The sequence below is a fragment of the Heliangelus exortis genome, chromosome 27 (assembly GCF_036169615.1).
Source record: "Heliangelus exortis chromosome 27, bHelExo1.hap1, whole genome shotgun sequence".
NCBI classification, from domain to species: domain Eukaryota; kingdom Metazoa; phylum Chordata; class Aves; order Apodiformes; family Trochilidae; genus Heliangelus; species Heliangelus exortis.
In genome coordinates, this window is record NC_092448.1 from 1,492,404 (window position 1) to 1,517,223 (window position 24,820).

The 24,820-nt window shown below is 44.4% G+C and overlaps 1 protein-coding gene across 15 annotated transcripts in view; it reads left to right on the forward strand.

The window, feature by feature from the left end:
- The first annotated feature begins 9,914 nt into the window (after nucleotides 1-9,914).
- The window catches only part of LOC139787602 (POTE ankyrin domain family member B-like), a 247,762-nt gene continuing 232,856 nt past the window's right edge, over nucleotides 9,915-24,820 (forward strand). For 2 of the 15 annotated variants that reach the window (XM_071726824.1, XM_071726832.1), the window contains exons 1-8: nucleotides 18,015-18,631; nucleotides 19,041-19,155; nucleotides 19,403-19,576; nucleotides 19,691-19,797; nucleotides 20,294-20,431; nucleotides 21,721-21,974; nucleotides 23,517-23,550; nucleotides 23,630-23,699. In XM_071726824.1, coding sequence (XP_071582925.1) covers nucleotides 18,414-18,631; nucleotides 19,041-19,155; nucleotides 19,403-19,576; nucleotides 19,691-19,797; nucleotides 20,294-20,431; nucleotides 21,721-21,974; nucleotides 23,517-23,550; nucleotides 23,630-23,699 — 1,110 coding nt within the window. In that variant the 5' untranslated portion in view covers nucleotides 18,015-18,413. Of the gene's footprint in view, nucleotides 10,000-10,631; nucleotides 10,820-10,950; nucleotides 11,235-11,617; nucleotides 11,796-12,418; nucleotides 12,677-13,675; nucleotides 13,776-14,197; nucleotides 14,331-14,605; nucleotides 14,721-18,001; nucleotides 18,632-19,040; nucleotides 19,156-19,402; nucleotides 19,577-19,690; nucleotides 19,798-20,293; nucleotides 20,432-21,720; nucleotides 21,975-23,516; nucleotides 23,551-23,629; nucleotides 23,700-24,820 lie in introns of those variants that run through there. The other 13 variants (XM_071726819.1, XM_071726820.1, XM_071726827.1 and 10 more) reach the window with 13 other exon arrangements.

A 24,820-nucleotide genomic window follows, 5' to 3' on the forward strand; every position in this document is an offset into this window, starting at 1 on the left:
ATTGACCACAAATCCAATACTGGCTCTCAGGAGTGGGCCACCCCTTTGATACACTGATTCCATCAGTCCAATTTGTAAATGCCCATGCCATTTCAAGAGGCATTCCCCATTTATCCCACCTTTTTGTCGTTGCATTCCAGAGGTAACCTCCTTCACACTCGAGGTTACCTACTGGTATGCCGGCCCCCAGATTTTGCCAGCAACTTCTTCCAATTATAGAGGTTTGTAATACCCATTGGTGCTTCCTGTTACCTGTTTCAAGCTGTTCCCATGTCTTTGAATCAGTTATGTTACTCTCCCTCCCTTCCCAGGGCCATCGGTCTCCTTGATTCGTTCCTCCACAAACATAACAATAAGTAATATTCAAAGATGTAGCAATGTTTTCAGCAATTGCGGGAATTTCGTATTTCACTCCAGTTTCCAATTAATGATAAAATGAGTTAAAAAGCAACCTCTGCTGTATAGGTTCCCTAGTTCGCTCAATAAATGTTACCTAAATCACAGCTCCTAGATCATAACCAGACCCATATATTTTTATCCCAAATCTTACCTCCAAATCTTTCCAACGCTGAGGGTTTAGAATGGCTAGATTGAGAGGGTTACAAGCATGAGCAGTACAGTCTTTCTGCATTTCTCCTCTCTCAAGTCATGCTTTCAGCGTTGTTCCTTGGCACTCTTCAGGCCATCCCCAGCTGGCAGCAGTACTCTAACAAGCGCATCCCCAAGTTCCACTCCCACAATAGTGCTGAGCTCTCTCCCCAGGATAATCAATTCCCCAGTCAAGACCACAAACTGGAGGTAAGTGTGACATGAGCAGCCTCCCTTTTGGATAGGTCCTTGGGCATATATACTTTTCACAAGTACTATAGTATTGCCACCACCCCAAGTTCCCACAAGGCATATAAGGATCTTCATCCATTGCTCAACATGCATCAAAAATTAGACTTACTGGCCGGTTGATGTAGGAGAAAATCCGCGGAGGCTTAAAGGACGACACGCAGTCACCAATATGGTTAAAGTGAAGTCGTTTATTAACAGTGGACACTCGCTTTATATAGAGCCTTCGTTTATATAACGATATCTTGCAGGTGGCTATATCTTGGACACAAATTCTGTTCTCACAGGACTTCTGCTGGCTTCCTCATTATCCTGTTATTTCTTCTTTTCTACTGCCAGCTCCCTTATCTTTTTCCCATAGCTCATCTTTCAGTAACCTTGCAACTGGGTCTCAAGGCCCTTAGTTTACTCTAGCTAAAGCTAAATAGTCAGGATTGCTCACATGTCTCTTTTCTTCCAGACAGTTTCCCAACAGGTTGAGATCAGTCATTTCTCTACTCCTTGTTATCATGGGTCCACTAGGACCATTGACCTGTATCCAATACAGGTAAGGCAACTCTTTTGGGTCATAGCATATTACCCTACCACCCTTTTCTTTGCATAGGTGGTATTGTGTCACGTTGTGAGTACATGTCCCCACCAGTGATCTTTTACAATCATACAGTGTATGATAGTTCAGAGTTTGTGACACTATTTTTTGTAGCAAGATGAACCTCTTCTATGGATGCGGTGCTCCAAGGTCCAACCAGGTGTCCCACTAGAATCTCACGAGTGGTGGTCTGACTAGCCTGGATTGGCGCTACTGCTCCGAAGGTGGCCAACCACTCTCTCCCTATGCCAGGTGTGAGCCTTTCATTGGCCCCCTAATCCTGCTCATGCGCAGTAGGGGCCTGCTCTAATTAGGCACAGGTGGGCTTCACACGAGGTCAAGCCCACTACCTGGCAATTTTTGGCACCTGGTTGCCTCATGTCACAATTTTTCCTTTACGGGTAGTGGCTACACATTGACGGCAATTTTTTGCCAAGGTGGATGCTAGTATCCCCATCAAAATCAAAAAGGGTCCGGTAGGGATCATATTGCTCAGCGGTCACAGCCCAGAGGGGTTGCAACCCTCGGCAGACCTTCTTCAACTGCAGCTTCTATGTCCCATCCAGTCTTGCCCCTTTCCCTATGATGGGTCAGATTAAGGAACTTTTTCTCTTAACTCCACTTTATGACATCAAAGTCACTTGTGTCTCCACTCCCGTTTTCCCTTCCCTTGTTCCTTTACAATTTTTTTCTTTTTTTTTTTCTTTTTTTTTTTTTTTTTTTTAATTTTATCAGGTATTTAAATTTCTGGAGTTACTATATGAAATTCCCCAATTACTTAATGGTTTGTGTTCTTCTCAGTGTGATCTTCGGTTCCCCAGGATGGGAGGTGATCTTCCACTCCTTTACTGGTCCTTTAACTCTGGAGGCATGTGTCCACCCTTTCTCAGCAGTACGGACAGCAGTATCTGTAGTTAGTAAGACAAGAAAAGGTCCTTCCCAGAGAGGAGATAAGCTTTCCTCCTTCCAAGTCTTTATCAAAACTTTATCCCCAGGTTGAAACTGATGTATCGCAAATCCCAAGGGAGGTGTTTGCACCAATATTCCCATTTCTCTTCATTCATTTATCCGTTTTCCCAAAGTTACAATATATTTTCTGATATTTTCATCTTCTATTATATTATATTCTAAAGGCATGCCCTGACAATAAGACATCCCATATAACATTTCATAGAGGGATAACCCAGTTTCACTTTGTGGTTTTGTTCTGATATTTAAAAGTGCCAATGGTAGACATCGTGTCCAAGGCATTTGAGTTTCAACCATTAATTTTGCCAATTGTTGCTTAATAGTTTGATTCATTCTTTCCACTCTTCCTGAGCTTTGTGGATGCCAGGGAGTATGGTATTCCCAACGTATTCCCAATGATTTGCATAATAACTTAATCACTTTTGAGGTAAAATGTGTGCCTTGGTCAGAGTCAATACCATGGATCAACCCATGGGTTGGCCACAGGGTAGGCCTCTACCCATCGTGTTAAATTATCTACTATCACTAATAAATATTTAATCCTCCCAACTCTTGGTAGCTCAGTGAAATCAACTTATACTTTTTCAAAAGGCCTATAGGCAATTTTTCTTCCACTCATAGCCACTTGTTTAAATATTTTTTTCTATTGATCTTTTGACAAATGCACCCAAATTGTTTGAGAATATGATCGCTTAATGCTTTTGTACCCCAATGTGTTTGCACATGTAAGTGCTAGGTAAATACTGTGTGGCAAATGTGTGGTACAATAGACAGTTTACCATCCCCCACAAACACAGGTTAAAAATATGCTGGCTTTTGAGCCAGGAAAGACGTGCAGTGGGAAGAACTGTTGCCAGGCAGGGCGCGGTTCCCAGCTGTTCCTTAATGGAAATCTCGGAGATGGAATCGGCCTGCTAAAAAAAAAACACAGATTCCAGAAAGAGACACATGACATAAGATAAACACACAACATGGGATATATATATATATACACAAACATGTACCTACATACATACATACATATATACATACATAGATACATACACATTAAAAAAAATTGCTGACTCAAGAGCCATGGGGTGAAATATGTCTCTTAAATCAGTATTTTTTCCTGCTCTTTTTTTTAAAAAAATATACCAAACATATTCTCAACTAACAGATTTTTACCCCAAACTTAACTAGCTTCTGTTTTGTATCATGCCTGACAGGCACCTAAAGATAAGACTGCTAATCAGGTTGCCTCCCTGTACATGGTCAAGACAAAGATAATAAATTTAGCAAGGTAACAAGGACTGAAAGATAACAATAAATAAAAGAGAAGTAATTGGGATGGCCAGATCTGTGTGTCATCTTTAGCAAGTCTGTGTGCCAGTGGTTTATGAAAAGACAGAACCCCTTTTTGCTTGTATAAAAACTCCAAGAGAAAAAGGGAAGGTTGAGCTCTCTCTCTCCCCCCCCCTCTTTCTCTCTCATCACTTGCAGATGGTGATAAAACTTAATTGCTCTCTTGTTTTTCTTTCTTTTTCTTAACAACTCTCTCCCCAAAGTGATCAATTTGTGTAAATTTTCTCTTCTTGTAAACTTGTTTTTCAAAGATTTGCTTAAATCATAAAGCCTGTTATTTTTGTAAATTCGTGCGACATATATGACTAGTGGCTAATTTTTTCCTCACAATCAACATATAATATAAATAATAATAACATAATAAAAGCAACAATAGTAATAATAATACTAATAATAATAATAAAAAATAAAATTATAGCTTGGGTCATAACAGTCCCCTTAATGCCTCTAAGATACTTACAACTCGTTCCTGATGTACTAGATTCTTTCCCTGTGTATTAATTAATCCTCTCTCTTCCCATATTTTCCAAAGGTGTGGACCACTCCAAATGCATATCTAAAATCAGTAAGTATTGTTCCACTCTTTCTTTTTAATAATTATAGGACCCTCAATAAAGCATATAATTCACAAGCCTGAGCTGACCAGGATGGACTTAAAGGTCCTGATTCTAGATTTTTATTAATTACTGCATATCCGGATTTTCTTTTCCCTCCTATTACTCAGGAGAATCCGTCTAAAAATAATTTTTCTCCCTTCTACATTTCAGTATCACTTAAATCTAATCTCACTTTCATTTGGGTTTCTATTGCTTGTAAGCAATCATGCTGTAATTTCTCTGATGGTTCCCCAAACAGAAATTGTGCAGAGCTTTGTGCAGAGGTTATCCTCAATTCCAAGTTGGGAGAGTCAATTAATATAGTTTCATATTTTAAAATTCTGCACTGGATCAAGTAATTTGGATAAATATCCTACAGGCTTCTTGATCCCTGCCCAATCCTGAGTGAGGACCATAAGCTGTCTGGCTTGCAGTATCCACAAAAAGGTAAAAGGAATTTTGTTTATGTTTTTTTGTTTTGTTTTGTTTTTTTAATCTGGTAAACTTAATACAGGAGTCTCTACCAATGCTCTTTTAATTTCTTCACATTTTAGATCATCTTCAACAAACCACTTAAGCTGGTTATTTGTTAAGTTTTTGTTGGGAGAGACAAGGGAAGATGAACAGACAACCAATATGATTGATAAGCAAGCTTCATTTTATTGCCAAGATAGTTCAGTTTATATACAAGCAAGTGTATCTTTACTAAATACACAGCACCTAGTGATTGGTTATTATGTGATGACTGCACTCTTAACTTTAACGCTAATTGGTTAATTAATAGCAATGATCACATACAGGTTACGTAATGCTAATTCAGTCTAAAATTCAGCTGTAACAGCTCTTTCTTCACTTCCTAATCTTCTGCACGTAGCTCTTCTTTTGTAACTTTTCTCAAGGTCTTTAGCTCAGCATAATTTACAAGACTACCTTGTCTTTTATAAAACAGCATTGTCTTACATTAGAGTTAAAACAGCATAGGTTTGTAAAACAGTAAAATAGCATTGCCTAAACTTGTAACATTTTCTGACTACCAATATTGTCTATTCATAACCCTCATGATACATTGTTCAGCTCAAACAGCTCGTGGCCTTGCTCTTTAAGCCATTCCCCAACAATTTTTCATACAAGAATTTTACCTTTTCACTGTAGCTTTCAAGCCAGGGTCTACAATATCCTAATAATCCTAGGACCTGTCGAATTTCCTTTTTTTTTTTTTTTTTTTTTTTTGTTCTTGGGGGCCGTAGGGCCATAATTCTGAATTCCAGATACCCAATCAGGGTCTAACTTCTTCTGTCCCTGTCCTGGTTTGGGCCAGGATAAAAGTAATTTTCTGTCTAGTACTTTTGTTTTCTGCTAAGTCTCTTGTAAGTAGTTGTACTTGCTAAAATTAACAGCAAGTTTCTCAGACAGTGTCTGCTTCTAGGACTGATAACACTCGATGTTTAGTTACAGCCAGAGACTTTATCTTTGCTTTTCTTTTCATTCTCCTCCTCCCTAGGTTTTAATGTGAGGAGGGGCACTGTAGGTAAAGTAGAATTCTGGATCCATAAGTATGCATAGCCACTTTCTTCCTGTGAAAATGGTTTTGGCCAAATTGTCATGCAATATTGCACTAATTTCATTTTAGGTTTTCCTTTTCTTTTTTCCCTTACTATCCTAATACTTAATCATAAGACCTAAAGGACTCTCCGGAGGAATACCTGGTAACTTCTCAACGTTAGTCTGATATAATCTCTTAGTATTCTTCTGTCTCATAATGTGAGGATTTTACTAGTGGCAATCCTCTCGCCCTTGGCTGCTTCAATAAGAGTGTTTTGCAGGTGGCTTAACACCCACCCACAAATCCCACAAGAATCGCTTCAGTCCTTCACTGGCCAAGTCCCTCGCGGGAGATTGAAACCGTGGTTAGAAGACCTTCACAATCGCTCCAGAACCAGGTTCCGTCTCAGTCACACTCTGACACACACAAGCAACCAAATCCCACCCAACCAAACAGAATACACCTTAAATACTTACGACCCCATCGTCTTTGTTTGGATTTTTGCGCGCAGAATTACAGGCAAAACACACTGCAGTCCACAAAAGAGCTCATCACAAAAAAATTAAAATTTTTGCTTACTGCAATTTCAGATTCAGGATCCCGTCAGTGAAGCCAGGGGCCCAAAAAGGAGCCACCAAAGATCGGTGGGGCGCCCCCCCAATCCGGACCTCAGTGCAAGCACTGAAAGGGATCCCGGACGAGCCTCCAAATTGTTATAAATGACTCAGACTAAGTATTCTTCTGTTAATGGTTTAATTTAATTAATAAAATTGCAATAAGCAAAACAGTGCTGGATGCATAGGAAGTCTCTGCTCCACTCACACGCACACCATAAAGTTTAATCTTTTAGCTTATATTACATACCTTAATACATATTCATACCTATTCTAATACATATTCATGACAATTCTAGGAATAGGCTGGGTTATGTTATCATAGAATCATAGAATTGGCTGGGTATGAAGGGACCTCAGAGATCATCAAGTCCAACCCTTGATCCACTACTGCTGCAGTTACTAGACTATGGCACTGAGTGCCACATCCAGTGTCTTTTTAAATATCTCCAGGGATGGAGAATCCACTACTTCCCTGGGCAGCTCATTCCAATGCCTGATCACCCTCTCCAGAAAGAAATTCTTTCTAATGTCCAACCTAAACCTCCCCTGGCACAACTTGAGACCTCTTGTGCCCTCTTGTCTTGCTGAGAGTTGCCTGGGAAAAGAGACCAAGCCCCCCCTGGCTCCAACCTCCTTTCAGGGAGTTGTAGAGAGTGATGAGGTCTCCCCTGAGCCTCCTCTTCTCCAGGCTGAACACCCCCAGCTCCCTCAGCCTCTCCTCATAGGATCTGTGCTCGAGTCCCTTCACCAGCCTGGTTGCCCTCCTTTGGACCTGCTCCAGGACCTCGATATCCTTCCTGAACTGAGGGGCCCAGAACTGGACACAGGACTCAAGCTGTGGCCTCACCAGCGCTGAGCACAGGGGCAGAATCCCTTCCCTGGACCTGCTGGCCACGCTGTTCCTGTTACAGGCCAGGATGCCATTGGCCTTCTTGGCTACCTGTTGGCTCATGTTCAGCTTCCTGTCAGTCCGGACTCCCAGGTCCCTCTCTGTCTGGCTGCTCTCCAATCACTGTCCCCAGCCTGGAGCTCCCCATGGGGTTGTTGTGGCCAAAGTGCAGGACCCGGCACTTGGCCGTGTTGAACCTCATCCCATGGAATCAGCCCAACTCTCCAGTCTGTCCAGGTCCCTCTGCAGAGTCCTCCTGCCTTCCAGCTGATCCACACTCCCCCCCCAGCTTAGTGTCATCTGCAAATTTGCTGATGATGGATTATATCAATATTTTATTTTTATTTTAAGTTTATTAGTTCTTGGAAGAGGCTGCCTTCAAAGGCACATGCCCACTTTCTCTCTGAGGGTCTTTTTGACCCCCATCTGGTGGTTGTTGGATGTAGTCAGTGCCTGCCTCAGTTTCCCCTCTTGTTACCCTTTGATTCCGCACAAGCGCTCCTTCGCCCTTTCCTGTGCAACACCCTGCAGTCAGCAGTAAAACCAGCTTAAGTTGCAACGCTATGGGGTGAGCAGCAAAATCAGCTTGGATTAGCACAACAGAATATACACTGTAGTGTTTTCAAGGTACAGAAACTGTGGATGTCTTGTTTCTTGTTCCCCTAAGCCTTGTAGTTACACAAAGAACAGTTATATTTGCATCTTTCACAATGCTGAAGGCAGATATATTATTAGTACTCTCAAAATGGGGTTAGCAAAATACTTTATAAAAGTTAGGTTAGCAAACACTTTATAACTATTAAGCATGAATTCACAAACACACACATATATTACACTGGCAAGATTCAATTCTACCTGGGATGGATGTGGCTCTCCTGCCCTGCTCCCCAGCTGCTCCGACCACCTCTCTAGTCCTCCCAGGGTACCTGCCCTTGCTTCCCCCCTCTGCATGCTTCCTCCTTCAGTTTGAGGGCTTTTAGGAGCTGCTGGCTCATCCCCGCCACCCTCCTGGAGTTTTTCCACAGCTGCAGGATGGGGAGTTCGTGGAAACGTCAGCTGCCAGCATGGCCCTGGAACCAAGATGGCCACCGGGCAGCCCCCTGCATGCCCCAGGACTACAGCTCCCAGCATGCCCCGGGGTGCTCCTCCTCTCCTGCTGCCTGAGCCCGCTCGACCCCGGGGCTGCCCCGGCCCCGGCCCAGCTGGGAGGGGGAGCAGGAGGAAGGGGATCTGAGCCGGGAGAGGAGGCAGGAAAAAGAGTGGTGAGGAGCGGGAAAGAGATGGAGGGGAAGGGGGCAAAGAGGGGGGGAGGGAGGGAGAGGAGAAGGGCGGAAAGGAGGAGAGAGGGGGGATGGAGAGAGAGCGGGCCAGGGGCGGGCCAGGGGCCTGAGAGAGACAGAAAAGGCCCCAGGAGAGGGGAGTGACAGAGGGGTGGGAGAGGGATGAAGAGCTGGGGGCAGGGAGCTGGGCAGAGCCTCAGAAGAGCAGTGATGAGCAGCAGGACCAGGCCTCACCACCCTGGGCTTCCTTTAAAGGATGAAAGCTTGTTTTCATTTTTAGGGTTTTATTAGGGACCCATGGTTTGTGTTCCTGGTTTCTTCAGGTTGTTTTTTTGTTGTTGTGGTGGATTGTGTTGTGTTTTCTGTGTTGAAACCATCATTTTTGGTCTGACATGTCTACAGCAGGGAGGGCAGTGTGACTGATGGTGTGGTCTTGCATATTTCTAGGGAGTCAGTGGAAATGTGTGGTTGGAGCCTTCTGCATCACTTACCTTTGATTTCTTGAGTGTAAATCTTGCAATGTTTTTGCTGAGGCGCAATAATGAAATGGGAGAGCAGATCTTCCTCACACACACACCTTCCCCCCATCTGAAGATGAACAGCCCAAATCTCTGGGGCTGTGTTCTTTTATTAAACATGTGTCAGACATCCAGCCCCAGGGGACTTGTGTGCAGAGAATGGCTGCATGGGCCTGGGGCTTGACCATCATCACCTGGAAGGAAAAAACCAGGTGATCATGGGGGACTTGTTCCCAAGAATTTTTCCTTCTATATTCTCTCAGCCCAGGAGACACTCAGACACCCTGAGCTATCCCCTCCCTTCACTGGCCCTGTGACCACCAAGCCCACTGCATCTCCCCCAGGCTGTCCTGCCATGGCTGGTTGCTGACAGGAGGGGACACGGGGAGGTGGCAGCCTGGGGGTGACAGGGGGGAGATGGGATGGTGAGGGTCTGGGAGAGTGAAAGGACATTGGGCAGTGATGGGCCCAGGGCTGCTGAGAGATCATGGCAGAGCCAGGGGGCTGGTGGGGGTCGGCACTGGGTAGCGAAGGCCTGGGGTGTGATGGGACACCGGGCAGTGACAGGCTGGGGGACAGCAGGGACAGCAGCATCTTGAAGAAAAAAAGGTGGGGGTAGGGACTGAATTTTGACTTGAACATGTTTTACTCTGTGCGTCAGAGAACTGGTTTATACTCTGCTTTCACTGCTTAAGTTTGGTACAAGTGCTTTATTTGGAGTTCTGATCACCTTGTTTTGTTCTTCTAGAACCAGTCAGAGCCAGTGAGTGGAACATCTGGAAGGCAAAGGGAGCCAGTGAGTGGAACATCAAAAGCTGTATGTAAAATCACAATCTCACACTTTCTATTGCAGCCTGCATTTACATCCAAACAATGTACCCTTGTATTAATTTCCCAAACATTAACTTAAAGTATTTTCCAATAAAACACAGTCTTTGTTGTAAATACAATGTATTTGATTCAGCATAACAAAACTGTGTAATGCCATCATTTGTACAGGGTTATTTTTTTTTCCTAATTTTTGAAAATGTTACCAAAACCTACTGAGAATCTGTTATTGTTAAGCTTGGTACAATAATTATGACTCAAACCAACATATCCCAAACATTTTGAGGACATCTCTGTGCAGCTAAACAATTTCTTTTTGTGTCTGTAAATACCTGGGCATTTCTTCCTGAAACTATATAATTGAGGTGAATTTGTTTGGGCCCCTCTGAGTACATAAATGTCTTCAGTAGATTGCCATCAGTTAAAGAATTGTTTCTCCCCAGGTTGGTATTCTGCAGTTCTGTATTTGATCTTTGGACTTTGTCTGATGAAGCAGTTCAGTTGAATAGTTTGTCTGCACATGAAAATGCCAACAGCCCAGTGGACACATTCAGCACAAGATTGGAGCCCAATGCCTTTGTGGGTAAAAGCTCTGTCATTTTTCTTCCCTTCTGCCTGCAGGACATGTTTGGATCTGGGTGATTTCAGGTTTGGATGCTGCTTCCATTTCCCAAAGGTTCAGCCTTTCTTCAGGATGCCACCACTTGGAACTGACACTGGGAAAAGGGGCAGCATTTTCCTACAGCTTTGCAAACTCTGTCCTGCTGCTGCCAAAGTACAAATAAGGAACACAAGGAAATATCTGACTGGTAATGCTCTAGATGTTGATTTGCCTCCTGGGGTGGAATATGATGTGTAACTCTGCATTTCAAAATAGTCCTTCCAGTATAAAAATTATGAAGTGGTGGGATGGTTTTTTTTGTCCTCCTGATTTTAGGTATAACTGCTTTTTCTTCACTAGAATGGGGTGAGGCATTACATTAACCCAGAGTTGTGGGGTCTGAGCACTTGAGAAGCTGTTAGAAGAACTGAATGTAGAAATTCATCAAGTGTGTCTCTGTGTTCTGTGAAGAATACAGCCTCTGCTGGTCATGGAGTGGTGTGTCATATTTCAACTTGAAAACTTCTTGTCTGTAGGTCTGAAACCACTCAGTCTGAATCTGACATCAGTGATGCTGTCACTGATCAGTTTGAATTCCTTTCTGCACGTGAATGTCTCTCTCTGTGAGTGAGTCATTGTAGCTGGCCCAGGGACCCTGGTAGTTCCCACAGTGCATTTATCCAAACCACATTCATAGCATTTGCTCTAATTCAGATGGGGTTTTATTTCTTGACAACAGGTATGTTAAAACCCTTTCATTATTTTTTTGTGAACAGATCAGGGACTCCTCTGCACTTGTTTCTCTGGCCCAGCTTATTGAGGTATATGGAAATTCTTGTCAAATACTTAAAAACAAAACCCAAGAGTCTTTGCTTTGTTATTTTAAATCTTATGCTGTGATCTGTAGCTGGATAACCATTGAGATGTGAACAAAACTTTAATTTTCAATATTTGAAGTCATTGGTTTAAGTTTACAAAATGTTTCCATTTGGATCCTATCCTACAGAGGGTTGTTCCCAGGCTGGGAAGACAGGAGGGGAGTACCTGATCAGCCTCAGTGTAATCCTGCAGTATTACTCAGCTTCAAGACACAAGGAAGCCCTTCAGAAGCTGTTCACCATCTCTGAGACATTTTGTTCATTTTGTGTTAAAAACCCAATGTTTGCAGAGTAATTCAGTTGGCTGTAAGTTATGGACATTTCAGTGGGTCTGCAACAGTTAAATGAGGAGTGTTTCTGTAACAGGGACAACTGGATAACTATTTTTTGCTCTCTGGTCACTCTGGTTCTGGATCCAGTTTTGGAATGCTGGAGAGTGCCATAAATGGCAGCATAGGTGCAGTGGAGGGCACAATCTGTTGGTTTGAACACAAGAATGTGTAAGCTGTGTCAGTGTACCTGATGGTTTCTAGGAGTGTGTTTGTGTGGCATATGAGCAGATGTGACCTTCTGGAACTGTTGTCATGCTGTGTTGTGCTGTGGAACTGCTGGCACGTTCAATCTCTCACTCTGAATTGTGTTTTGGAGGAGAAGTGTATTTGTGTCTCTTCTCCAAGTGGATGGTGAGCTAAGGGGATATTTCTCCCTGAATAAACCTGAAGTTAAGCCATTCTTTGTTGAGTTCCAAACTCAAGCCTTTGGAACATCCTGGCTATGGTATTTAAAAGAAAAAGTATTTGATTGGAGCAAGCCTTGGGTTAGGAAAAGGAGGGGATTAAAGGCTTTTGCTGGTTAAAGTAGTAATAATTGAGATGTCATTTAAAGTGTGAAGTTTAGATGAGGTATGTCTGCACTTCTTTTCTTAACAGGGCCAAACTGTCGAGCCTGATCCCAGAGTTGGAAAGAGCACAGGAATTCCATGCTGGAGGTGAAAGATCCCAATACAAACGGAGCTCTGCTGACAAGAACTGGGAAATATTCAATACCAGCTCTTAGTGCATAAGTACGGAATTAACTGAACTGACCAAAAAGTGAACAAGAGAAATCATGGGGAAGCATTTGAGTGCCAAAGCAACCAAAAAAAGTACTTAAATTCAAATACCTGTATTTTAGAAGGCTAATGTGAGGTGAGCAGAATTCCATCTCTTACTTCCTTTGATAAAATCCAAAGCTTGGAAAATTTTTCCTTGTGTCCATCTTTAACTTTTGTGTTTTTCCTTCCCCACCCTGCCTACAGGGAAGCATATGCCAGAGGAAAGAAGGAAAAACCTTTCTATTTATCCAAAGAGCCATCCTGCTCATCCTCTGATGATGATCCCATACCTGATGAGTTCTTGTGTCCTATTTGTAAAGCCCCACTGACTGATGCAGCTTTTATACCCTGCTGTGGGATCAGTTATTGTGAGGAATGTAAGTGTTCCTTGCATGTTTGTTAATTCAAAACAATCACATCTGATCTTCTGAGAGCAGAAACACAACATAACAAAGTTCCTTTGTTTCTAGTTCTGTTTCATCCTGCAGTCTACCCAGAAGGATGCTTCTTATAGAAAGGGGAAAATAAGCAGAAAGCTCTTTCCCCTTTTTATGTTTCTTTGCACATAGAAGGAGGAGTATGAGCAGAGTGTGTAATTGTGCAGGTGCTGACAGTCTTAGATATCAAACTGTCTTGTCCACAGCGCTTTCTCTTATATAAGACTACTCTGGTGACTTACTGCTGACTAGAAAAAAAAAAAAAAAACAAAACAAACCCACCACTATTTAATATATAAATAGTTAAATATTTAATCCTTCAGAACTCAGGGTGTTTTACTGATCACTGTTTTATTTCCTAACCTTGAGGTTGGTGACTTCAGCTCTACTGGACAGTGGGAAGAAGACAGATGAAACATCAAGGCACAGCCTAACCCCATCTTCAGATCTTACAGCAGTGAAATACCAAAACTGTGTGGTTATTTGGTACATACTAGAAATTTTTTTTTTGCACTATTGAACATTTATATCTTCATGCTCTCCACTCAAAATCATATTCACCCTTTAACGATATAAGTGTTTTTTACGATTGATTAGAACTTTGAAATTTCCCTCCTTTCTTTAAAAACCATTTTTATGATCCTAATTCCACACAGGTATTAGAACATCATTACTGGAGTCTGAGGAACATACCCGCCCAGCCTGTTAGCAGAGGTTTCTCCTGATGCTACAGTTGCCAACAAGTGCTTAGCCCAGGTAACATGATGACTTTTACATAAACTGCTTCTGATAAAAGTCTATCTGTAAAAAGATGAAAGGGAAAAGTTTACATTTTCTTACACAAGGCTACACTGCATAAGGCCAAAACAAAGGATTGGGAAAGTCATTGCTGTTATTTTACGACAATTTTTTTTCAGTTTAGTCATCTCAAATTGCCAAGCTGCTTTCTCTCAGCTGGAGAGAATGGTGTCTTAGTTCTATCTATTTATCTATTTCTAGCTCCATGGAGCCCAGCTGGTCAGTGATGTAGAGGGTGTCACCCCCTCCTGTCCTTCCTAAAGAGTTGATAGCCCTCCATCCCCAGGTTCCAGTCAGAGGAGCCATCCCACCACCTCCGGGTGATACCAACCACATCCCAGCCCATCCCAACCTCTGCAGCTCCTCTTGTTTCCTCCCAGGCTTGGTGCACTGGCACTGAGGCCTTTGAGATGTCATTCATTCTGGAGATGTCACTCAGTCTGGAGAGGAGAAGGCTCTGAGGAGACCTTATTGTAGCCTTTCAGTATCTGAAGGGGGCCTACAAGAGAACTGGTGAGGGACTTTTGAAAAAATCTTTGGGGCTTTGGGGGTTAAAAGCAGCTCCAGCCCCAGGGCTGAGTTGGGAGACAGCAGGGAAGGGCTGTGCAGAACCTCTCTACAGTCACACAGTGTTTGCTGGCAGCCCAGCAGCTACCCTGCAAGCTGCTGCTGGCCTGGGTGTCCCTGAGGGGGAAAGAAAAATGAGGGCAAAAATATATTTTGGCCACTTATTTTTGTTGGCTTGGCTTTTTTTTTTTTTTTTTTTTTGTATCCCACCATATATTCAGTGAGCAAAATGGATGTTTTTCCAAGGCAATCCTGGAGCCTTCAGAGCAGGAGATGTTTGCCCACTCGACGTGGATGGAAGCACCTTCTGCCAACCCTCCAGGAGCCCGTGGGCAGGTAAGGGCTGGGCTGGGGGTGCCCTGTGCCAGGGGCTGGGCAGGGTTTCCCTGGAGAAAGCTGGAGGGTGCCCACTGCCTGCACCCCCGTTCGGGCATTCCAGCCTCCTGCTGGTTTCCTGCACAAACTTGGGGGGTTCTGATTGATCAGCTTCAATATCCACTGGGCTGAGATGGGAACTGCTGGGTGCTCTGAGGTCAGTGCTCACTGTGCCTGACCCCCAGCACTGGGGGGAACCCTGGATCTATGCAGCTCACAGCAAAGTCAGGAGTTGCACCTGGAATACTGCATAGAGCTTTGGAGCCCCCAGCCCAAGAAAGGTCCAGACCTGTGGGAGAGGGTCCAGGGAAGGGCCACAGCTGTTTTCTCTCAGCTGGAGGGAATGGTGTTGTAGTTTTATCTATTTTTTTGCACTGTCAAATTAGTCCTTCTTTTTGGTTTAGAATTGTAGGTAAATCGTAAGGGTGCATTGTGCCTGTAAAAGCTTAAAAGATAAAACAAAACTCAAATCTTTGTATTTTGTTTGCACCTGAGGTTGCAGCTACACTGAAGTGTCTGACATATCCAGAATGCCATAGTGTTTTTTCCAATATGCTTTTTCATTGTGGTTGGTAAACATGAAAAAGTAAACCAAGACAAATGTCATTCTAAAATGTTCCCTAAGCCATGCAGGAATTCTAAAAGGTTTTTTTCTGAGATGTTCACATTTTGCATTTGCATGCAGTATATATTTCTTCATATTTGCAATGTTTTATTTCTTGGGCTTATGTTGTAATAAAGGAGAATTGGACTAAAGGTCAAACTTATTTTTACAGGAAGAAGATGTCCAAACTCTGTGTGTTACAGACAGGTGTAGTCAGGAATTGAGGGACTACAAAAAGCTTCAAAAGGAGCATAGGTATTTGTTTTCCAGGTGACTGCTTTGCATGTCCACAATGGAGAAGCAGATGACCAGGGGGCTGGAGCACCTCCGCTACAAATACGGGCTGAGAGATTTGGCTCTGTTCAGCCTGGAGAAGAGAAGGCTCTGGGGGGGCCTTAGAGAACCTTCCAGTCCATGATGGGGCTAAGGAAAGCTGGGGAGGGGCTTTTCACCAGAGAGAGTACTGACAGGACAAGGGGTAATGGTTTTAAACTGAAAGGGGGTAGATTTAGGTTAGATATTAGGAAAACATTCTTCATCATGAGAGTGGCAGGATACTGGAATAGGTTGCCTAGAGAAGTTGCTGATGTCCTTCCTGGTAAGTATTTAAGGTCAGGTTGTGTTGCCCGTAGTCGAGACACAAACCAACAGAGTGTCAGTTTATGCGGTGCTTTATTCAGGGCCCGGGAAACCTGAGGACTAGCGTCCCAAGTCAGGATTCCCCCGACCCTCGTTTTTGGTTCAACTTTTATACTCTTTTACAATGAGGTCTACGTACAGAACTTCAGTTACAAAATAGTTACATACAATAGATAGACATCCCCAATCCACAAATCTTATACTTGTTCAACTTAAGCTATTGTTTAACTGTCTCCCACCACCAGCCCTTATCTTCAGTACAAAGTGTCAGTTTACTCTGATTCTAATCCCCTCTCCTCAGCACATTCCTGGCTAAGACCCATTCCCAGTTTTTCTGGCCTGCTTGACCAGTCCAAACCTTAGCATAACTACTTCTAAATTTCTATTTCTTCCACTACTTGCAACAGTTGGATGAGGCTTTGTGACACCTAGTCTAGTGGGAGATGTCCCTGCCCATGCAGGGGGTTGGATCTTGATGACCTTTAAGGTCCCTTCCAACCCAAACCGTTCTAGGATTCTCTGCCTCCTTAGGAGCTGTGTCCTGACTTCTCTGAAATACCTGAAAAAACCTTGGGTTTTGTTATGGGCAGCTCAGCATACAGCAGTGAGACTCAGTGCCTGAAGCAAGTTGCTGCTTTTAAATTCTCTCCTGGCTGATGCCCAGCACTGGGGTATGATTGGTGGCTAATTACAGCCGTTAGTGGCTCATTTCAGGCTGGCTGTTCAAAAGCTGGCCTGCCTGTGGAAGGCGAGGCTGGTGCTGGGGCTTGCAGAGGATGTGTTTGCAGCAGGGAACTTTGAGGTGATTTTCTGTGTAGCTCGGTGTGGCACATGTAGCACGGTGACAGTTACCATTTGTGTTAACATTTTCCCCAGAGTTAGGGAAAAGTATTTATAGTCCTTTATGGCCATGTCGTTCTGTGCTCATACTCGAGTTGCTGTATATGCTTCTTGAGCATATACATCCAACAATACTTATTCTTCTTCAGACACATCCTTCCCACACTATTTCTTCTGTAGGCGCATCCTGTGTTTTTGTTAACTTCTTTCCACACTATTTCTTCTGCAGACACATCCTGGTTTTTTGTTTTTTGGTTTTTTTTTTTTTTTTTTTTTTTTTTTTGCTAACCCCTCTCCACAAAGGTTATCTCCAAGAATGTGTAAACATAACCACACAGCATTTTGCCACAATACACCTTTTCTTTGTAGTCAACATATTTTGCTACTTCTATCTTGCCTCTATAAGTAAATACACTAAAATTTTCTACTTAGGTTAAATAAAGAAACATTATATGTAGGTTATTACAATTTGTCACAATCACACAATATTTTTGGCACATAACTTTACAGTTAATACGTCCATTTTATAAACCAAGTTACATAGATTAAATGATCAAATATAACTTTATATTGTAAATCTGTTACAGTGACAGTTAACATTTGTGTTAACATTTTCCCCAGAGTTAGGGAAAAGATAGTTGTCCTGCCAGTAATTCCTGGTAGGCAAGGAGAATTCTAGATGTCCATTTTCCTCTATTTATGGGTTAGACTTGTCTAGGGAAACAACCTGTACTTGTGCAATGGCAGTGGAACTTTTGCAGTGAGCTCTGTGCAGTCAGAGCAAGCTAGTTTGCCATTTAAAGATGTGGTGAGAGATAAGTGGTTGTGCAGACTGAAAAGATGGGATAAGCTCGTGGTGAAGAGCTCACTGCATTCAGCACAGTATTTGATAACAAAAGCCACCGCACACCAATAAAGAGGGTCACTGCCTAGCTCTGAGAATCCTAAGTACAGCCAGCTGGGCACCATCCACACAGGAAGAGTTATTTTTTTACCCCCTCTAGCTCCTCATTTTAGTTGATTATGAAAAAGCCTCTCCTCAGAATTTTCCACTTTGTATGACTCATAGAGGTGGGGGAGAGTTTCTCAGCTTCTCTCAGGTACTTAAAGGACCATTGTCACCCTGTAGTGGCAATGAATGAATACTGAGGCTTACAGCAATGCAAGGTTTAAGGATTAAAGGAGCCTTTTCCCTTCCTTCGGCCCCTGCCCCCCTTCCCCCCGAAGTGGTTCTGCCCCTGAACCTCCCCCCCTCCCCCGAGGTGGTTCAGCCCCGCTCATGCCGTTGCCGCGTGACGCTCCCGAGCGGCGCTGCCGTTGGTGGCGAGGCTCTCGCAGCGGCACCTCCTGTGCTGAGCTCCGCTGGTCTCTGCCTCTCTGGCTGCTCCTGCTCCTCGCCGTTGGTTTGCGCCTTGCTCCCACCTCATCCCTGCCTTTCTTCTACATCCCCTGACCCTGCCTTTGCCCTTCCCTTGTCCTGACCCCCTTCCCTAACCCCCCCCAGCTCGGCCGGCTGCCTCCCGCTGCTCCAGCGGGGCTGTTCCCGTGCCGCAGCTCCCAGAGCTCCTGGGATGGGGCTCTTAAAGAAGAAGCAGAAGCTTCCCCACTCTGGCAGCGCTCCTGGTCAGCCCTGTACTGCTGCTACTGCCGGCACCAGTGCCCCTGAGCCTCAGCAGCAAGGTCTGGACAGGCTGCACCGCGCAGCTGCCTGCGGCCACCTGGCCTGGCTGAGGCGCTGGCACTGGTGGGTTGAGATTTGGGGCATCGACCGCCGCGACAGGGAGAATCGGTGAGGGGCTGTGGCCGCTGCTGGGACACCTCGGGTGGCATGCGGGAGCATCCCCCCTGCAGGGTTTGTGTGGGATCCCCTTGGAGCTGATTGCTTGCAAAGCAAGATGTGCCCTGTCAGCTGGGAGGGGGAACTCGAGAGCTTTTCCCAGCTTTCCAGCTGGGAGCTGCTGGGTGGGCGCCAGTGCCCCTGGAGGTGCTGGGCTGCTGCTTGGCCCTGCTCTCCCTGCAGGGTTCTCTTGCAGTTCCTGAGGCCTCCCCAGGTCTCTCCTGCCCTGTGGGTGATGTGTGCGGGGTTGCAGCAGCAGCAGGAGCAGCAGGGTCTGGGCAGGGTCCCCTGGGCTGGGTGGTGCCACAGCTTTGGTTCTTTCCTTGTGTGTCAGTGTTAAGCTCACATGTTTAATTCTCAGGACACCTCTCCATCTGGCGTGTGCGAACGGCCACACAGAGGTCGTCACATTTCTAGTAAGGCACCGCTGCCAGTTGGATGCTGCTGACAGTCTCAGGAGAACACCCCTGATGACGGTGAGTGAGAGAAGTTCTGCTCTTTAAAGAGGGGCTTATTGACTGTGCATGAAAGGAGAGGTGTCTGGCAGGACTCTGTGTGCAGACCTGTGCGGAAAAACGCCTGTTGGATTTGGAGTGGAACAGGCACCTGTCTGATCATCTTTGCAGGTGCTCTTCTTTCCCAGTGGTCAGAAGCTGGGCGAGCTGTGATGGAGGGAAATGCAACTTTTGCAAGGCTTTCTTTTTTTTTGTTTGTTGTTCCCAGGCAGTACAGTTTCATCAAGAAGACTGTGTGTCTTTTCTGCTAGAGCACGGTGCCGACCCAAATCTCACCGACACCGATGGCCACACTGCCCTCCATCTGGCCATCCAGGCTCATAATAAAAACCTCGTGGGGCTTTTACTCAGGCATTTTGTTGATCATCGTGTCAAGAATAAGGTAAATATTTATATTTCTTCAGCAAGTCCTTTCAGAAAGTGGCATCAATATTTCTTTTACAGATTTTTTTTTTTATTTTGATGATTAACATGATGTATTTCTCTGACTTTTCAGGAGGGCTTTACCCCACTAGCTCTTGCTGTCTCTGAAGGTCAGGAAGAGATAGTAGAAATTCTCCTGAAAGCAGGAGTTGACGTGCATGCTCGAGACCAGCATCAAAGGTAAGGGGTTTATCCAAATGTGTCCCTTTGGTATTCTTTCTGTTGGATTGCTGAGAAGCATGGGAATGTGCTCTGACCAAAAGCAGGGGGGCACGTGGAAGGAGCTGTTTCTGTACGTCTTGTGAAAGCAGTCTGAGTTTGGTTGCTTTGGTACCTCAGGGGCTGCTTTCTGCATTGGGGATGTCCAGGAAGCATTGTCTCGCAGGAGATGTGTCATGAGCCTGGCAGCACTGCCTCAGTTTGAGAAACCACCTCCTGCACAGCAACCTCGTGTGCACTGAAGTGTTTTACATGTGGCAGCTCTGTCTGACCACACAGTTGTTTTGATTCCCTCTCCCATGTTATTGCTTTTAATGGAACCTGCTTTTTCTTTTGTTCATTGTGAAGTAATGGGGAAAAGACTTTTTCTGAGAGCAAGCAGGAATGAAACTAATGACAGTGTCTGTGTAAAACAGTGGCTTCTGATCCATTTCATAGGATGTTTTGAATCTTTCAGAACCCCACTCATGATTGCTGCTTCTGTTGGGCAGCTGAATTTGGTCAAAGTTCTCCTTTCTTATGGTGCCAATATTTCCCATGAAGACGCTGATGGGAGGATAGCTGAGGATTATGCTGATCTTCATGGGTACTGGAGGTAAACTTTGAACTTTATGATTAGAATAAGTGGTCAGTTATTAATGTGGCTTTTGAATGTTGTTGGTGGCAGCACCAAGGTTTAATGGGGTGTTTAGAGCTGTGTTGAAAGTGTGCTCAGTGATGTCTTCTGATGGGTGTGGTTGCTGTGTGTTCTGGTTTTTGGGCCCAGGCTGATTTTCTGGTACCAATGGGGGGCCCGAGAGAGAGGGTCTGTAGCACCCTGAGGGACCCGTGAGGGGTGGAAGAGGCAGGGCTCAGGATTCCCTCCTGTCTCCTGCCACCCTCTCTCAAAGCCCAGAGGATGGGCAGCCTGGTCCCTGCCTGCTCCCTTCTTCCCTGCTGCTGGGCTGCACTGGGAGCTCTTGGGCAGAGGCTCCTGTTCTGTCATCAGCTCGCCTGTGCTCGGCAAGATCCAAATCCATCAGGTGCTGGGGGCAGCTGGAGACCCCTCTCCTGAGTCAGCCCTGCTGCAAGGGACCCTGGGACACTTAGAACTGTGACCATGGAGATGGGCTTTTGTATAGACTTGCAGATATTTGCTCCTCATCCCAAGTGTTCCTGTCTCTTCCTCTTTGAGCAAAGCTGTTCTGGTCTTATTTTCAAACCTTCAAGTCTCTCTTCCCTATTCCCCTTTTATCTTCCCTTGGGAGGGTGGAGGGGGGTACCAGAGCAATTCTGTCACTTGGTGTTTGGCTAGCCTGGACTACTGAACTGAGACACTGTCTAGTGATAATTTGGAAGCTGAGGAAAATTTCTGCCCTGGATTCTCTGTTAGAGAATCTTTCAAGTGTTGTTGCTGAGCAGCTGTCTGCCCAGTAGGACCTCTCTAAAGTGTCTGTAGCCAGAGGAGGAACTTGGCAAGCTGACATGCATGTAAAGCCTCTGCCCAGCCCAGCACCATTGTCCTTGCTGACTTGCACTGCAGTGCCCAGGAACCACCAGCCTTTTGTTTCAGTGGAGATCTGACTGAGAGCCCTTCATTGCTCTGATGCACAGCTTTGTAGCTGTGGGGGTTCCTTCTCTCAGGTGGTTATGTGTGCCTAAAAGGCAGACTGAAAAAATGTTCCAAGCAGAAGCTAATAACTTGGAAGGTGTGAATGTGCATCTCTAGGGTAAGAGCAGCGAGTTCTGCGTGTATTACCCTTAACAAATACTGAGGAGAATGCTGAGAATTTGTATGAATATGTGTAGGGTGGATAATAAGTTGGTGTTAACTGTTGTGCCGAATAGTGTATGCCAGGATGTGGTTCTTTTTACCAGCTTTATTTCCTCTCTTTCTCTGTGCAGTCTGAGTCAATATCTGGCAAAAGTGGAGGGCACAGCAGAAGCTCCTGCAGAGGATGCTCAGGGTGACAACATACTCAACATACTTCGAATTCCCGAGCGGGCAAGAGCTGCAGGAGAGCTGGAAATAAAAACAGACCTGGAGAACACAGGAGAAGCTCCTGCGTGTGATACAGAAGATATCACCATAGTTACCAGTCCTGAGCAGGCAGGAGCTGCTCCATCTATGTGGGGTGCACCTGCTGTGGACAGAGGAGGTAGGATCCTTAACAATGGAGGAGCTCAAGAGGAAAATGCCTGTGGCCTTTTCTTGAGGTGGTTTGTCAGCACTGACTGTGCTCCCTGGTGACTTCAGTGCAGGCGTCAGGAGGAGCAGCACAAGAAGCTTTGTGAATGTGCTGATTTGTTACTTTTTGGCCTTGTCAGGCTTTAACTGTAAGGGCAGTTGTGATTTGTGTGCTCCATGTCCACTGCCAGGATTGTTGCCTCTGCCTGTCAGGGTGTTCCTTCAGAGAGAAAGAAAGGAACAGGGAAGGAACTAGGAGAGAATGGTTTTGTTTTCAGGTGTGTACTTTTACCTGGAGATAGCCATTCAGGTGGTGAAATCCAACAGCAAAAGCAGGAGGTTCTTTCTGAGTAGTTGTTCATCTTTCTGTAGATGGGGACACGAGAGATGAGTTAGCAGAAAGGTACATGTCTTGTTGATATTCACTGAGTTGCTGTGTCTCTGTTTTAATATGAAGAGTTTCACCTGCACTGGAGTCATCTTACTTCTCAGCATCAGTTACAGGTGTTTGCTGTACTGAGGTGCAGTAGAGATACAGTGAGGAAAAATTGTCTCAGCAAAGCAACAGTGCCTGTGTGTACTGTATCTTCTGCAGCATCGTTTGATTTACAACAGAAATGATGCTTTTTTTCCCACCCTCAGTAATTTTTTAGAAATAAACTTCAGAAAATGTGTACTACCTTGTGATCCAGGAAAGCAATTACATTGCTTTGTGATCAAACACCCAGCTCCTTCAGTGAGTGTTTAAAATCCAAACTATGCTTAGGAGCGCACACAGCCCTAGAAGAATCCTAGAGAATTAATTTTTTAATATAAATGAACTTTAGGTTGGGACCTGTTTCAGCTTTTTTAAGTATGCTATATCAGAACTGTGTGGCAAATGGACAGCAGAGAGTGTTCAAGGAGCATTTCTTGGCATTAACAGTGCAGTCTGGCTGGCACTGCAAAGCACATCATGAGAGTCCTTTTGCTGTGCTGCAGCAACAGAGTGTTAAGAGGGTAAGCTGGGGTGATCTTGAGAGACTTTCTGAGGTCCTATGAAGTGTATATTTTGGGGCGGAGTCCTTGTGCCACATCCATTCCATGTGCTTGTGGTCAAATCAAGAGAAGCAGCACTCCCTCCTGCTGAGACAAATGTTACAGCCCTGTCACCAGGGAATTGGGTGTTGGGTACCTGAAATAAGAGAACCCCAGCATTTGTTGGCTTGAAATATCAGGTGTTACTGAGCAGGATGGGTAGAGAAGGTGGATAGTGATTTGTATGCTAAATAATATAACACAGGGAGCTGCCTCCACAGGTGCCACACAGAGTGTTCCAGGAGGCACAGAGGTGCATCTGTGCACCGACACTCAGGTGTGACTCTTGCAGTAGTCACCACATCCATTTGGGTAAAGTTGTGGCCAGTTTCATTCTGTATGAGCTGTAGAGTTGTCCATGTTAAATGTTTGTGTGTACTGTTTAATTGTTAGCTTGCCAAATCTAATGTCAGCATGTCATTTAACCTTTGAACAGCCACAGATGACCTTTTTGAAGGAGGCTCAGTAAGGTGAGACTTTACAAACCCCTACCACTTGCTTGAGGGGTGATTTTAGAGACATAGCACTCATTTTGCTTTGTTTTTGAAGGAGCTCTGACGAGGAGGGGAATGATGACACTTGGAGTGATTCTGAAGAATCAATCTGGTCTAGCCCTAAGGTATGGTGCATTTACAGGAAAAGTGTCCTTTAAAAATAAATCTCTTGAAGGCAAGTTTTCTCTGGGATTGAAAGAAACTGCAGTTCCAGGCAGCATTGTTTTCTCCTTAGAATCTATCTCTGGCCTGCTGTCAGTTTTTGCAAAAAGACCTGTAGCTGTGGCAGAGCAAGCAGTAGATTTGTGGTTTGGGGCCAAAAGTCATAGGTACACACTCACATTATTTTATTTCTTCTTGTTCATTTGGATCAGCATCTCTTGCGGTGGGATTCTGTAGTGATGGGGAACTTGAGTGTGGTAGTTAAACCCACTCACTAATGCTGGAGAACCCACTCACTAATGCAGGAGATGCCAGCCAGCATCTGTAGTTTTAACATGATCTCATTTTCTTGCATCGATTTAAATAGAAATTATGCACTTTTCTGCTGTGATACTGTAATTTAGGTATACTGTGGTAAGTGTACTTGCAGAGGCTGGTTTATGCATTGTCTGGTGATGGTAACAGTGCCTTGCATTCTGCACCTTTGCAAGTAAGCATTCAGAAAGTGTGAGAGCTGAATTTTACTAATAGAAAGATAAAAATCAGATGAGTGAAACTGTTATGCATGTAAAGATAGTTTTGGAACCGCTTTGCAGAAGGATGCCTGCAGGGGCTTTTGGGGTGGAATACTCACTGAATGAGGTGTGTGAGGAGTGTTTGTGTAGTTACAAGTATAAGATAAACGCAGCACCTAAGCACTATGAAAAAGACAACCTGATTATATTTCCTGTTCAACATTTGATGTGAAAACAATGTTTATTGTTGTGACTATTAGGGCGTTTATAGATTAAATATTTTTTCCTAAAATAAATCTTTAGGTAAAGAAGCAGCAGAAGCCAAACTTGTTTGAGTTATGTAACATTGCCCTGAAGTACGGGAAAGCTGGTAAGCTGCCTGGAAAAGGTTGCATGATGACCTGCTCTGCAAAAGTAGACTTGCTAAGTAGCAGTTTTGTCTTTTCTTACTATAGAAAGTTAGAGAAGTAAGATTTGAAAACAAAGCATTTTTCACTTAAGAAATAAAAAAGCCATAAAGTCAAAATAAAGATATTAATCACCTCCTAAGCCTCTGTCACTGGCCAATC